Source organism: Crocodylus siamensis, chromosome 2, assembly GCF_052110815.1.
Source record: "Crocodylus siamensis isolate JL-2025a chromosome 2, ASM5211081v1, whole genome shotgun sequence".
NCBI lineage: Eukaryota > Metazoa > Chordata > Crocodylia > Crocodylidae > Crocodylus > Crocodylus siamensis.
The window spans coordinates 124,286,395-124,300,750 of record NC_143396.1 but is presented as its reverse complement, the minus strand read 5'-3'; the positions used below and the strand labels follow the sequence as shown (position 1 = coordinate 124,300,750).

At 44.7% G+C, this 14,356-nt stretch overlaps 1 protein-coding gene across 3 annotated transcripts; it reads left to right on the top strand.

The window, feature by feature from the left end:
• Positions 1-258: 258 nt before the first annotated feature.
• On the top strand, positions 259-8,121 carry RPL34 (ribosomal protein L34). 3 transcript variants are annotated; one of them, XM_090036726.1, is made up of 5 exons: positions 259-333; positions 1,295-1,368; positions 1,454-1,553; positions 5,510-5,613; positions 7,995-8,121. In XM_090036726.1, exons 2-5 carry the CDS (start codon positions 1,304-1,306, stop codon positions 8,077-8,079), a joined length of 354 nt encoding a protein of 117 aa, XP_089892852.1. In that variant the 5' UTR covers positions 259-333; positions 1,295-1,303; the 3' UTR covers positions 8,080-8,121. The 3 variants fall into 3 exon arrangements, with proteins under 3 accessions (XP_089892852.1, XP_089892853.1, XP_089892854.1); XM_090036727.1 differs by lacking the exon at positions 259-333 and adding an exon at positions 348-422; XM_090036728.1 differs by lacking the exon at positions 259-333 and adding an exon at positions 542-593.
• Positions 8,122-14,356: the final 6,235 nt, after the last annotated feature.

Below are 14,356 nucleotides of genomic sequence, written 5' to 3'. Positions count from 1 at the left end.
AGAGGTACTTCTGGATCTAGGGCAAAGGCTCTGGGGCAGGCTGCGCAGCCCCTCCTGCCTGTCCTGTCTCTTTAAGCACCCCTGAACGGAGAGGTTAGGGGTAGACGTCAGAGAACCCGCGGGCTACGTTCCGGGAACGCAACAGCAGTAACTCAGCAGTAACCCCTCCCATCTGCTGCTGCGTGACCTATCAGCTCCCGCCCCTGCTGTTCGTACAGCATGGCGGCGCCTACGTCTCCCTCGGACACAGAGACTACTTCCGGGTTATGCCGGTCACTATTTCTGAGTTGACCTGTGCCCTTTTCTTTCCTCTTCCGGTTCCGGCGCCGCCAGGTAGGGTTGCTGTGTGCGCTCAGTCCGTGGCGGGGTCTGCGGAGATCCGCATCCATCCGCGGGCTGACGCGGGCAGGCGACACGGGGGAGTGAGTGCGGAGCACGCACGGGGCTCCGGGGTGTGAGGCGGGCCCTTTAGTGCGGAGCCGGGAGTGGTGTCGCGGCCCGGATCGGGCGCCACAGCGGGTGGGGGGCTCCTGGGCAGGCTTCTGCTGGGGTGGCGCTGCAGCGCCTTGGCTCCGCTCCTGCCGGGCGACGAGGTGGGCCCGGGACCGCGTTGCCTGGGGCTGCTGGGGTTTGCTCGGACCTAGCTGCTTGCTGCGGGAGGCGGTACTAGGGTGGGGGGGCAGGAGGGAAGCAGAGCCCTGGCCCCGGGGGAGCGTGAAACAGCAATCCGCCTCCGGGAAAAGCCCTGGCCTGGCAGGGTGATGCTTTGTAGTGGGCTCGCATGAGGTCAGTGCCTTCCCTATAAAAGTGCAGAAAAATGAGACCTCGCATGTAGCTTAATTTTTTGTCTCCCAGCTGGGACAGTGTGTTGGTGGGGCTGTGACAGCTCCATGTGTTTGGTTGCGCACCCTCAAAATGCAGCCTATTTCTCTGTATCGGCGTGTTGCCGTTGTCTGGGCAGGGGGGATATAATAGGATTTCCAAATCCTGTTTGTGTGGAGGAAACCTGTAGCTTAGGTTAATAACAGTTTTGGGCACTGTTACAGTGACAGGCAAGGAAAGTGTTTAAGAGTGATTTAGCGGAGACTACTGACAGATTTCATTCAGGTGTTTTCTTTGTAGTTCTTGAACAAGAAGCATGTTCATTCTTCAGCTGTTCATGTTGATGTAGAGTGGTTGGTGGTTCATATCTGTGCTGCATTTGCTGTTAAAATGCTGTCGGGTTTTTTTTTAAATGCTTTATAAATAAAAGGTCCTTTAAGTCTAACAATGTTTTTTCCCTTCGCTCATTTAGATATAAAAAATGGTTCAGCGCCTGACCTACCGCCGTAGGTTATCCTACAACACAGCCTCCAATAAGACCAGGCTGTAAGTAAGATCAAGAGTCTTTCTGGACAGTTTATTTGAGTTTTGGTCCTTGCATACATTATATGTATTCTTGTTTTCCGCCCAGGTCCCGAACACCAGGTAACAGGATTGTTTACCTTTACACCAAGAAAGTTGGCAAAGCACCCAAGTCTGCATGTGGTGTGTGCCCAGGAAGGCTTCGTGGCGTAAGTATTGTACTAATTTATACAAACTTTTTTCGGTACGAAAAACAAATAATCCTGTTGACATGACCAGCCTGAGACTGATTTGAACTCCCCACTCTTTTTTGCTTGCTGATGTGTATACTTTTTTTTTCTTTTTGCTTAAATGCCTTGTTCACATGCAGTCTTTAAATTGAGACAGTACCTCTTATATCTGGGTGGGTTGATTGATGACATGAGTTTTCTAAAAGCAAAATGATTTGATGGACTGTGATGCTATTTTTCTGCCTCCGATATTCATAGGATCCCTGTCATTTGTGTCTTGTCTGAATCTCGTTAGTCAATGAGATGAGCAATTAGCAAATGCCTGTGTCGACTTACATAACCAAGGGATATTATAGATGATAATCATGCAGATTCTTAATAAGAGTTATAACAGTTTTATTAACAATATTAAAAATACACAAGTTGAAAGTGAATTTAATCTTCTCTAGGGTTACTTACAAAATTACTCGCTATGCTTTGTGGCATGTCGAATTGTGAAAGTTGGTTTAACTTTTGGTTTTTAAAGGACACTGATCTCTAAAACTTGTTAAGTGGCTGACATCCTCTCTGATTCTATCACTTCTGAATAATGTCAGCATTGCTGATCAGTGTTTGAGTGACATGTCACAGTCCCCTTGCAAGGAAGCTTATTTGAAAAAAGGATTTTGTTTTTCAGTAATTAGATGTGCAAGATTATATGAAAAGGGACACTACCCAAGTATGTAAAAAAAATAAATTTCTTCAATTGTTTGTTGTATCGCTTCAGGTTATTGAAACTAGTATAAATTTGTTGGATTTGTTTCCCTTGTGTTCTAAATGGAAGTGAAATCAGTAAAAGTACGTTGATAAAAGGAAAACTAACATTATTGGCTGTTGGCTTTATTGGCTACACAAGCCAAAAATGTTACTGATAAGTATAATGTGCCATCTGGCTGGGGCCCCTGAACTCTGCGTGCATGCGTACAACCACACGTATGCACATGTCCAGGAATGCAGCCAGGCAGCACACCATGCAGGTAAGTGTGTAGAGGAGAAGGGGCCTGTGGTGGATGCAGATTGAGGGCCCCACAGAAAGGGAGGGAGTGGGGCTAGAGATGCTACCGAGCCAGGGCAGTGCATAGGACCCAGGGTGAGGAGCAGGATGGAGCCATGGGCAGCTGGTCCAGGGAAGCTGGTGGAGGGGGTGGCTCCCCACTGCTGCATCCACCCCCAGCATAGGAGGCATTTGCCCCCTCAGATTTGTGTGCAGGGCTAATGTGGGCTTGGGGCTTTCCACCCTGCTGCCTTTGCCTCAGGAGCTGTGTGCTGGCTATGTCCCCTCTGCCCACTCAGCAGCAGTGAGGGGCAGCAAGTTATGCCTCCTGCTGCCAGACAGGCTGGGGACAGGCAGCCAGTGTGCGGCTCCTAGGGCAAAGTCACCAGAGCGGAGAGCCCTGAGCCTGCAGTGGGCAACCTACCTCTGCCCTGCTCTACTCCTGAAGTGTGCCGCCATGCTTAAAAAATGGTGACAGCAGGGCTTGAACTAAGGTCACTTGATGATTCATAGATTCATAGATTCATAGATGCTAGGGTCGGAAGGGACCTCAATAGATCATCGAGTCCGACCCCCTGCATAAGCAGGAAAGAGTGCTGGGCCTACATTACCCCAGCTAGATACACATCCAACCTTCTCTTGAATACCCCCAGGGTAGGGGAGAGCACCACCTCCCTTGGGAGCCTGTTCCAGACCTTGGCCACTCGAACTGTGAAGAAGTTCCTCCTAATATCCAATCTAAATCTGCTCTCCTCTAGCTTGTGGCCATTATTTCTTGTAACCCCCGGGGGCGCCTTGGTGAATAAATACTCACCAATTCCCTTCTGTGCCCCCCTGACGAACTTATAGGCAGCCACCAGGTCGCCTCTCAACCTTCTCTTGCGGAGGCTGAAAAGGTCCAGTTTCTCTAATCTCTCCTCGTAGGGCTTGGCCTGCAGGCCCTTAACCATACGAGTGGCCCTTCTCTGGACCCTCTCCAGGTTATCCGCATCCTTCTTGAAGTGCGGCGCCCAGAATTGCACGCAGTACTCCAGCTGCGGTCTGACCAGCGCCCGATAGAGGGGAAGTATCACCTCCTTGGACCTATTTGTCATGCATCTGCTGATGCACGATAAAGTGCCATTGGCTTTTCTGATGGTTTCGTCACACTGCCGACTCATGTTCATCTTGGAGTCCACTAGGACTCCAAGATCCCTTTCCACTTCCGTGCCACCCAGCAGGTCATTTCCTAGGCTGTAGGTGTGCTGGACATTTTTCCTCCCTAGATGCAGCACTTTGCATTTCTCCTTGTTGAACTGCATTCTGTTGTTTTCTGCCCACTTGTCTAACCTGTCCAGGTCTGCTTGCAGCTGTTCCCTGCCCTCTGGCGTGTCCACTTCGCCCCATAGCTTAGTGTCATCTGCAAACTTGGACATGAGTTTTAGTTCAAGTGCTTCAGCTGCCATCTTTAAGTGCAGGCATGCTGATCCCCTGGATGAGCCTCCCGTGGCGCAGTCATGTTCCCTGTCCTGGGGTCCTGTTCACCGCTCTGGCTGGGCAGCACCTCCAGCCCAAGCCCTATGCCCTGTCTCACTGTGGGGGCTTCGATCTATCCACCCCCCCTGCCTCTTCCTCCCCTCCTTGCCCACAGGGGTACACTAACCAGCTGTGCTCCTGTAAATCTGTTATTGGATCGGTATCGGCCAATGTGCTTGGTGAATAATCCGCTATTGGTATTGGTCAGGAAAATCTTTATTGGTGCACCCCTAAAAATTAGGAATGGCTTCTGTCTTTTCATGCAATACCTGTAATGTTTTTGTTTGTTTTTAAAGACAAGCAATGAACTGATCTAATTGTTCACAAGTTGTCCTATAAAGGCCCATGTAGTTGTATAGGCCTGTGTGAATAGGGACACATTTGACTCAGCCAATTCAGAAGACCAGTGATTCAATTCGGATCGCCATTCTGAATCAATTTGGCTGAATTGGCTTTGGAAGATTCAGTGCTGATTTGGTGGTTCGAGTGAGCCAGGGAAAGGCAGGCACAGCCAGGCGGCTACAGGTTCTCCTACGGCTCCTTGGGCTTTGCCTGCCTCTCCCTGGGCGATGAGGAGTCACAGGAGAAGCCCCATGGCTGCTCTGCCCGGCCCCAGCCCAGTCCCGGAGCTTAAAAGCGCTGCACTCACTGGGTGCAGCAGCGCTGATTGTGGGGCCTCTGTGCAGGGGAGGTGGGCCTGGAGGCCGGGGGGGGGGGAGTTGTTCCCCAGTGGCTGATCGAAGCGCACAAAAGTGAAACCAGAAGTCCTGCTGGCGCTTCCGGTTTCACTGCTACAACCTGAGTCCCACCTAGAGGAACTTGGCATCCCGCTGGTTGAGAGAACCTATTTTATTAGACTGACTGAGTAATTGAAAAAAAATTCTTAGCAAGCTTTCAGGTGCAGTCACCCTTCTTCAGGCTGAGTCTCAGAAAAGCATCTTTGCTTTTCTGAGACTCAAAGACTCTGTTTCTTGGGGTCTCAGAACAGCAGAGACTCCGTATGCCTGATGAAGAGTGACTTCTTAGCAAGCTTTTGGGTGCATGTTTTTCCAGTTACTCAGTTGGTAAAAAAAAAAAAAAGATATCACATCTGCTCAAAGACCATTGCCTGCCAATACCCACACTTACAATTCAAAGTGGTTCTAACCTCCATTCACATTACTTCATTTCAAGACCCCTGAAACAAAGTTGAAAACCACTGCTATAAACAATTGAATTGTAGCTTGTAAAAGCATATCTTGAAAATTTGGGTGCAGTAACATTTTTTAAAATTAAATATTTGTGATGCACACAAACATTCCATGTGAGTTTTATCATAGCTAATAAGTAAAATAAGCACAGGATTATAAATTGCTCTGTATAATATTTCAATCTTTTTTTCGTATAGGTTCGTGCTGTACGTCCTAAAGTCCTTATGAGACTGTCCAAAACAAAGAAACATGTTAGCAGGGCTTATGGTGGTTCCATGTGTGCTAAATGTGTCCGTGACAGGTAAACTTTAATTACATTATGTAGCCCCCTAAATATTGCAAATTTATTTTCGATCAGCCTGTTGTTGATCTAAGGACATAGGCAGACAAGGTTCTTTGGGTAGATGCAAGATGTTTTATTAGACCAACCAAATAGTTGAAAAAAAATTTTTTTTAGTCTTAAATATTTTAAGTTCTTTTATTGTAGCTTTATTACAAATACAGTTTAATGTTATAGGACAGTAATTTTATTTTAAGGAAAATATCAGTGCTGAAACTTCCCATCCCTTTAAAATGGCACTGGGTAGACCATTTATAGGTCATGCTTCTCCTCACCACTCCTGCCCTTACTCTACACACAGGAAATATTTGCTGTTACAGCTAAATTATGTAATAATTCTGTTTTCCTGTGTGTTCAGTGCCTGAAAGAATAAGAGTCTTGCTTGTAATTGGAAGTGCACTTTAGTTTAAATGTGAAACTTTGGAAATTTTAATATGGGAAAGTGAAGTCTGGTTACAATTGTCCAAACCTGAGAGTAGGTTTTCTGCAATTAAGACTTGTGTCACTGTTTTTAATTTACCCAGGAAGGGAAAGCTAGTAATGAATTGAATTGTTTCTTTTGCTCTTGGTTAGGTAGGGAAGGAACAATATAAAATTGATACGTTGTTATCAAGAAGCTAAACAATACTCTGAGGCAGGCAGATATTGGAGACGGTTGCTGGTCTGAAGGAGAAGAGATCTTGATTGGTAGGGTTGTGTGAAATTTTGCTGGTGGTTTCTTTTCAACGCTGTTTCGACTCATTTTGAGATTGAAACAGCAAAATTGAAATGAAGCAGAGAGTTTCAAAACAGCCTCGAAATTAAACGAGGCAAGTTTAAAACATTTCGAACGTTTTAAAGTTCAAGCTGGGCTTGCTTGCGGGGAAACATAAACTAAAGTAAGAAGTGGGGGAAGGACCACTCTCGTTATTGACTGTGTAGCTGGCCAGTGACTCATCCTTTCCTGAGGTACCTTCAATCCCACTGCTCTGGGGGAGGGATGGAAAAACTGCATAAAAGGCAGCATTGTTTGAATTGCCCTGCTTTCTGCCTTTGTGTCAGTTGATTGAGGGCACACCTTAACACACACACAGTGTCACCTATCCATCTCACGAGTTTTGCTTGTCAGCAGCCAAAGGTGCAGGGCCCCAGAACCCCCTGCACCCATCTCCTTGAAAGCTGGTAGGCTTTGTGGCATCAGCAGGGCCTAGCAAGCCTACAGCTTTCACCCTGCTGCACCTTAACGCACACAGTGTCACCCATGTCATGAGTTTTGCTCGTCTGCAGCTTGAAGTGCAGTTTCTCTCAAATCCCTGCACCTATCTCCTTGAAACCTGGCAGGCTTCATTGTCTCAGCAAGGGTACCACCTCTGCAGTTTTGACCCTGCTGTGGCTTAACACATACATGTGACATGAGTTATTTGCTGTCAGGAATTTGAGGTGCAGTTTCCCTGAAACCCCTGCACCAATCTCCTTGAAACTTGGCAGGCTTCATGTCCTCAGAAGGGCTGCCATTCCTGCAAGCATCATCCAAATCAGGCCAGAAATGACAAAGCTATAGGCTGTTTTGAGCTTTCCCATTATAGCCTGTGGGGCAAAACCAAAACTGTTTCAGTGAAATGAAACAGAACAGCAGTATCAAAATGAAACGCTGTTCTGCCGAAACAGAACTGTGCCGTTTCACACAGCCCTATTGATTGGGGCGGGGGCAGGGGTCCTGTTCTTGGAAATGGAAGGAGTCACTGACAGAGTTTTTGGTACAAGACTCTGCGTGCATGCATGTGTGCACACACATGCTATCTGTACAAATAGAAATAGGACGAATATACATGGATTTGAGTCAGATTGATATAATTAGTAACATTTGCACACTCCTTAACTAATTCAGCATGCAGAGACTTGGTACTACACTCTCATGTATCTACTTCTGTATTTAATTTTTAACTTGGCATTTTTATTGTACTTTCGTGCTTGGGTGTTAGCTTGAACATCAAACAATCTGCTTGGTGGGACTTTAAGAATTTAATGTTTTGAGACACCTCCACATAGTAATGCCATAAAGTTTTAAATATGATAGTGGCCTAGTATTTTTCTTAACAGAGGAAAATATTTGAATCATGGAAGAGAAGCTAACTAAAATTACTAATACTTTTCTTCTCATTCTGCTGAAAAAAAAATCTTACAACTAACTTCTGACTGTAAACCTGTATTTCAGTATGACATAAGTTTCCCACTAAATTGAACAGTTGATATAGAAAAAGATTAAGCTAGATGTGAGGTTTTTTTTTTTTTACATTTTTATAGCAAAGGCATAGTGTCTGCTTTCCTATTAATGAAGGCTTTTCCCCCCCCCTCCTCCCTAGAATCAAACGAGCTTTCCTTATTGAGGAACAGAAGATCGTTGTGAAAGTCTTGAAGGCACAAGCACAGAGCCAGAAATCTAAGTGAATCTGTTTGTACTGTCTACCTAATAAATGAGAATCCAACTTTTCTTGTGTCCTCTCTTACTTTATACATTGTCAAAGCTGGGAGTATCTATACATCAACATGAAAAAACAGCTTGTTAAGTCAGTCCTCAGTCACAAGTCTTCTCCAGTCTTCACAACAGTTGCTGCAACGTGAAAGTTGTTAAAGGCCTCTGCACAGATCAGGATCGTGCAGCTTTAATCCCACCCCCACATATGCTCTCCCTCTGCATAGGAAAAGAAATAAGGTTTGGCTTAGTCTTGTTCAGATGGGTTGCCAAGGTAGTAATGAGTGAATCAACTTTAAAGCTCTACTCCAAACCTGAAAATAGCTTAGACAAAAAGTAGTCTTGCTAAGCAGGGCTCTTGGCTTTGTCCCACTGGACTAAAGGGATGGGTATTACATTTTTGTAACTATGGAAGAACCTGAAGCAGCAGCTGCATGTTGGGTAACTGGAATTTGCAGAACAACAGAAGAATCCTCCCTAAGAGGAAAGAAATAAAGACACTGAAGGAAGATTGTGCCTGAAGGGAGAGTGCAAGGTGATGAGCAGAGGTGGAATATTTATTTTCTGGATTCTTTGAGGATTACATGACCTTTTTAAGATGGGGGCAGTTCTAGGCAAAGAAGGAAACACAACCAATAGATCAGGGATTTAAGGACAGAATGCAGGGTAGGTTCTTCCAGAGTTAGGCATAGTTGAGTGGGGATTTTCAGGATTTCAAGTTTGGATTTATGTGGAATTGTGATGCTCATGTCGAATGCCAGATGCTAAGGTCTCTTGGATCTGGACTTTTTCTACTAGCTCCAGTTTAGCCATCAGTGAAGTCTACAGAGAAAAAAATAAGAGTTTTTTTCACTCTTCCTAGGTCTGTTATATAAAGATCATTAGCCATGTAGCTGGCATAAATAATCTGCAAGTGCCTTACAAAAATGGTAAGAATTATCCCCATTTTAAAGATAGTTTTGTTTCCCTACTTTTTAGACATCGGTTCTGTCTACAACAGACTATGACAAAAGGTCAAAAGGAAACACATTCAGCTAAAGGCAGCCACTTTTTTGTTTTTTTTAAAAGCAGAAAAAGGCCTTTATAGATACTTAACTGGAGAAATAAGATTATGTATTTTTTTAATTTAAAAAATGGCTGAAACATCTATTTTGAAGGGGTTCTTTATCTTTTGTGGGTGTTTCTTGATCACTCTGCCTTGGTCACTTTTTCACAGAGAAACAGTTCAATTTTTAATACCACTTGAGTAGCCTGGATAGTAGTGAAGTGAAACTACCTATCAAGGAAATGTTCTTTCCAAAGCTCCAGGGCAATGGGAAACAGTACATAATAAAACTGAATAAACATACTCTGACTTGGAATGCAGAGAAATGGCTGTAATAGGTCTTAGCTTGGGATCTCATGAATATATTACGTTAGTAAACTCAAAAGATATCCTGGGACTGTGGTGTGAGCTAAACTGTCTGAAATGCCAAAGTATTAATATACTAAAATAAACTTGTAAGGTTGAATTTTGTATTCAGTGTTTTGTTGCATTAGTACAAGGTAGCTTTTCAGTGGGCTAGAAAAACTGATTTAAGATTAAAATGGAGAGGGCAGGTGTGTGTTGTAATCTGCCCCATAGGTACTTTCAATTTGGCATAATTCAACAGTCACTATATATATTACAATCTATTAGTCTTCCTTCAGAGCTTTCCAAAGGGAGGGGAAGATGATGTGAAGAATGGAAGTTAATGTTTATAATCCTCCATTTTGTTTTGTGTAACACTTTCCACTTAATCCTAAAATAGCAAGCTAAACAAGCAGGAGGCAAGAGAGAAAAAACAACTAATTACATAAATGACGTCTGAATGAACAACAAAAACTAATGAAATTCTAAATTTCACTATGATGGCTCTGCTACTAGCAAAACTAAAAAAGCAGTCATTAGGCAAGTGTCAGGCTTTTTGTTCTTTTTTGGCATTTTCAAAAAGTAAGTCTCAAAGCAGACAGCTACAATTTAAATTTTGAGATGGTATAGAGGTCTGATGGGCTTATTAACTGTCAATGTCTTCAGTTACTGGATTCAGTTATTTGGAGAGACAAGGTATTTTTGCTCAGAAAGAAGCCTATTAAACACTAAGCAGTTGACAGTCTTAGGTTTCACTGTTTCAGTTTTGGAGTCAAATGACTGCTGAAAGGGGTCAACCTCCTTTGGGAGGCACTCTACAGATGCATTGGAAGATAGGATGCCAGCCCTGTTCTTAGGGGCTTATCCTCTTATCGATCAGAATTTTGATACTGATTGGCAGGAATATAACAGATTCTAACTTGCGTGTTACTGAATAATGATACTAGTGGAAGTTAGGGGGATGCTGGTTGTGGAAGCATCACGCAACTGACAGATGCTGCTTTCTCACATATCTTTTTGCTTAAAATCCGAGAGGTACAGTCCCAGAAAGGAATCTATTCATTTTCCCTAGAAACTAATGCAAATGCATCTCAAGGGAACAGAGAAATTATTTGCATTGTGTTGCTAATTAAAGGAGTGATAATGAACCAGAAGCAACACTGGTTTCAATATCACAGTTTTAAGTGGGTCTGTTTTCTTAAGCAATTCTCAACTGGTATGCTGCCACCAGGTCCTTCTATGGGTGTCATGGTGCCTGGCCCAGGAAGTAGAGGTAAGTAATAGTTCCTCCCACTCGGCACCCCAGCATCTTGCAAGCAAGCAGTGCCCAAGGTTGCTCCCTGCCCCCCAACACACCCCACAGTCCCAGCAGTGAGCTCTGCCATGCAAGCAGAGTTGGATATGGAGCTGTGGGGCATTTTTCAGCCTGGCTTGTTTCCCAACCTCTCTCTCCTCTGCTCCTGGGACCACAGTGTGGGCACACAGGTGCATGTAGCTCCAGTCACTGGAGGAACAGCTACATAGTGGGGGCTGAGCTTGCTCCTTCAGGTAGAGACCAGGAAAGGATCAGATGCTGGAAAAAGCAAGGCACAAGTGGCATGAAGTCCTGTCCCTGTCACCAACTAGACTGTAACTCAGTGGTTCTCAACCATGTGCCGCTAAATTCCAGAAGATTATGGAGGGGTACTCTAAGGCTAAAAACCTTAAGAACCACTGCCTTAAACAGTGTTTTGTTGCTTTCCTTCAATTTTTTTTCAAAGAAAAGTCAAATTAAGTGTATCAAGGTCCATTTGACTGATTCTGGACAGAAGTAAGTCAAGCCTCTAAATTTGCTGATGGGTTCCTACATCACACCTTCCTCCAGTGATGCCATCAACTGCCTCTTGATTGATCCCACTGGAAGTTCTTCCTGTTTTCTTCTGTGGCTCTTGTATCATTGTGTTAAGGGAGGGCATTTCATGAATAAGTTTATTCTGCTGAAAAAGGCTAAGCTGCAGTGAGCTGACACACTGCTGGTGGTGCTCTACAAATACTACTAATCATAGGCAGGCTGAAGTCTCCTCTTTAACCCCAATGGCACTGTGAGCTTTGTTTCAACATTGGTGGGGCAAGTACCAACTACTACCAAGTGAAATAATTGTTCTATTTCCTTGTCCTTTACAAACACTGCTACCAATTTGATTTTTTCCCCTAATCCAGGCACCTGTCTTCTAAGAGCTGGCATGAATCCAATAGATCTATTTCACATAAGACATGAAAAAGCACTGAGTTACAGTTAGCAGTAAATATTTATATATTGGTATCATCTAGATTGTATTGGGCTAGAGCTGTGCAAACTAAGAAGAGAGCTGGAAAACAACTTTAAAAAATTTAGCTCAGGTTAATTGAGCTCTAATTAATTTAGAAGTGGAAGACTGGAGTTTCCTCTCTAGTTCTTTGAAGAAACTTATTCCCCTTCCTTATACAGAAATGTTTTTCAGGATGTGGCTATTATCCAACCCTCCAGTGACTCTTTTGTTGACCTGAATCTACCTTTTCCTTTTATAGTTCTTAGTATTTTCTCTCCCTTTGGGTCTGCATCTTCCTTTTCTGACCAAGTAGCATGACAAACCGCTGGAGCATCATCCAGAATGTTAAAGGTTTTCCATTTTGTCAACATTAAGCTGTAGTGGGTCATAACTACAATTAAAGAACACTCCTGCCACACTGTGGCTGTATCAGTCAGCTACAGGCTAACTGCTACATTTGTCACTATAAAATAATATTTAAGTTTGATCAGTGATTAAACAAAAATACTTTCAAATAGAACAGGATTAAGTGCACGTCTAGGTTTAAAATCTAAGGAGGAATAAATAAAAATGAATACTAAAAAGGAAAACGGGAGAAAAACAGGCAGAAATTGGAAACAAAACAAGTGAGATGTTGGCTATACTAGGACATGGGTTCATACAGATCCATCAAAAAGGCTTCAGCTAAAAAGACTGGAAGCTACTTACATACATATATGGAGATGTTATCATCTAGTTAAACTGACGATAGATGGATTTAATTCTAAATACTATGGAGCCAGAAGTTTCTGTAGTCTTTTGAGTAGTTTTATATGTGGTTTTGTTCTACATTATTTGCAACGCACAACAATGCTTTGCATTATTTCTTTTTAATTTTCTGGACTATATTACTGATATCAGTTTCATTTGGCTGTGCTAAAACAAGTTACACTGCATTTATCAGAACAGATGATAAACAATAATTTGAGTGTAATAAGAATTTGTTGCTACATGATGTGTGATGGGGGCCATCTCCAGGGCCCGCCCACCATGCTTTGATGCATTAGAAGTGGATGAAAAGCTATGGGAGGCTGCCCATTTAATGCTCTGATGGCATAATACACTGCTCCAACCTTCCTTCTGTGTCCCATGCCTTGCAGATGGTATCCAAAAATCACTTCCACTATAACTCCCCTGGCTCCATTGCTGGGGCACACTCTGCCTTTGGCCCAAACTTGGCAACAGGTGTCCTTAGACATCCCCCTCACTGGGGCCTCTGGGCTTTATGCCCCTTGGGCCTCAGGTGCCTGTTGACATGGTTAGATCTCACTCTCAGCCTATGGCCCACTCAGGCCTCAGGTGACTGTCAACATATCTGGACCCTTGGCCCTGTGCTTTTCTGTCAGGGTATGCTCCCCTAGCCTTTCCCCTCTCCACAGGGTCACCCACAAGGCAGTGGGGGCTGAGGGTTTCCAGCACCCCATAGTTTTAGGTGTGGTATTTTCTGGACACTGCCTTGCCCCCAGGCAGTCCCACCACACCATCCAACCCCAGAAGGGTATAGTTTTAGGTCATTCCCCAGGACCACCACAGGCCTATCTGCCCTTGTCTTTCATTCCCTCATTTGGCTCCTACAAGTTCTCCCTGAGCTATGCACTCCTGGGCACTCTGTTGCAGCCTCCATCTCATCGCACATCCTCAGTCACTGACCCCATCTCTCTCAGGCCCCTTGTAGGATGTCTCCCATTTGGAGGTTGGGCTTCAGCCTCCATCATACCAGTATGTTGGCCAGCTGACCACCTAGCCTCTCTTTGGCAGCAATGTCTCCCCCATTGAAGGGACCTTCAGCCTCTTTTAGGCTCTGGCCCCACCTCCAAGCTGGTCAGGGTGCCAATAGCTCTCCACAGCCCTGGCCTGCCCATCATGGTGGGCTTGTCTTTTAGGCTTTCAGCCCTAGCCCCCTTGCTTTGACCAGTCAAGATTCCCTGGCATCAGCATAGCAGTAGCTGACCTCCCTACTCAGCAGAAGTCCCCCCATACATCTCATACCAGGCTTGCCTAGAGCCCCCAGGATCTTACACCATGCAGCCCATGACTCCATTGGGCTCATCTGAGCTCTGGCCCAAGTCATCACTAGTTCTATTCAATGGCTAGTCTAGGCTTCTCAGTAGGGCCACATTCTCTAAGCCCATCCCCTTCCTAGGTTAGCTTAGCTCTTGCTTAGGCCCATAGCCATTTCCTCAGGGCTTAGGATCCCCGTGGGTCCCTAGGAATCTCCTCCATCTCCATAGCTCCAACCCGGACTTGACATACATGCCTAAGAACAGAAGAGCTCCAGCTGGACAGTATTACTTCAGCAGCAACACCCCTCCAGCAACTACTACAGGTCTCCTCAGGGCCTGCTCTTATGCTGAGGCTGCTCAGCCCTGCTCCAATCAGGTGGCCTCCTGGCTGTCATATGATAGGCTCTGCAGTCACCTGCAGGCTGCCTTGCAGTCTGCTTCAGCCCTTAAAGTGGCAAGCACCCAAAAGGTACTCCACCATAGGTCTAATTCTAGCTCTAGCAGATTCTCTTTTACTGTTATTTTGGCCGAA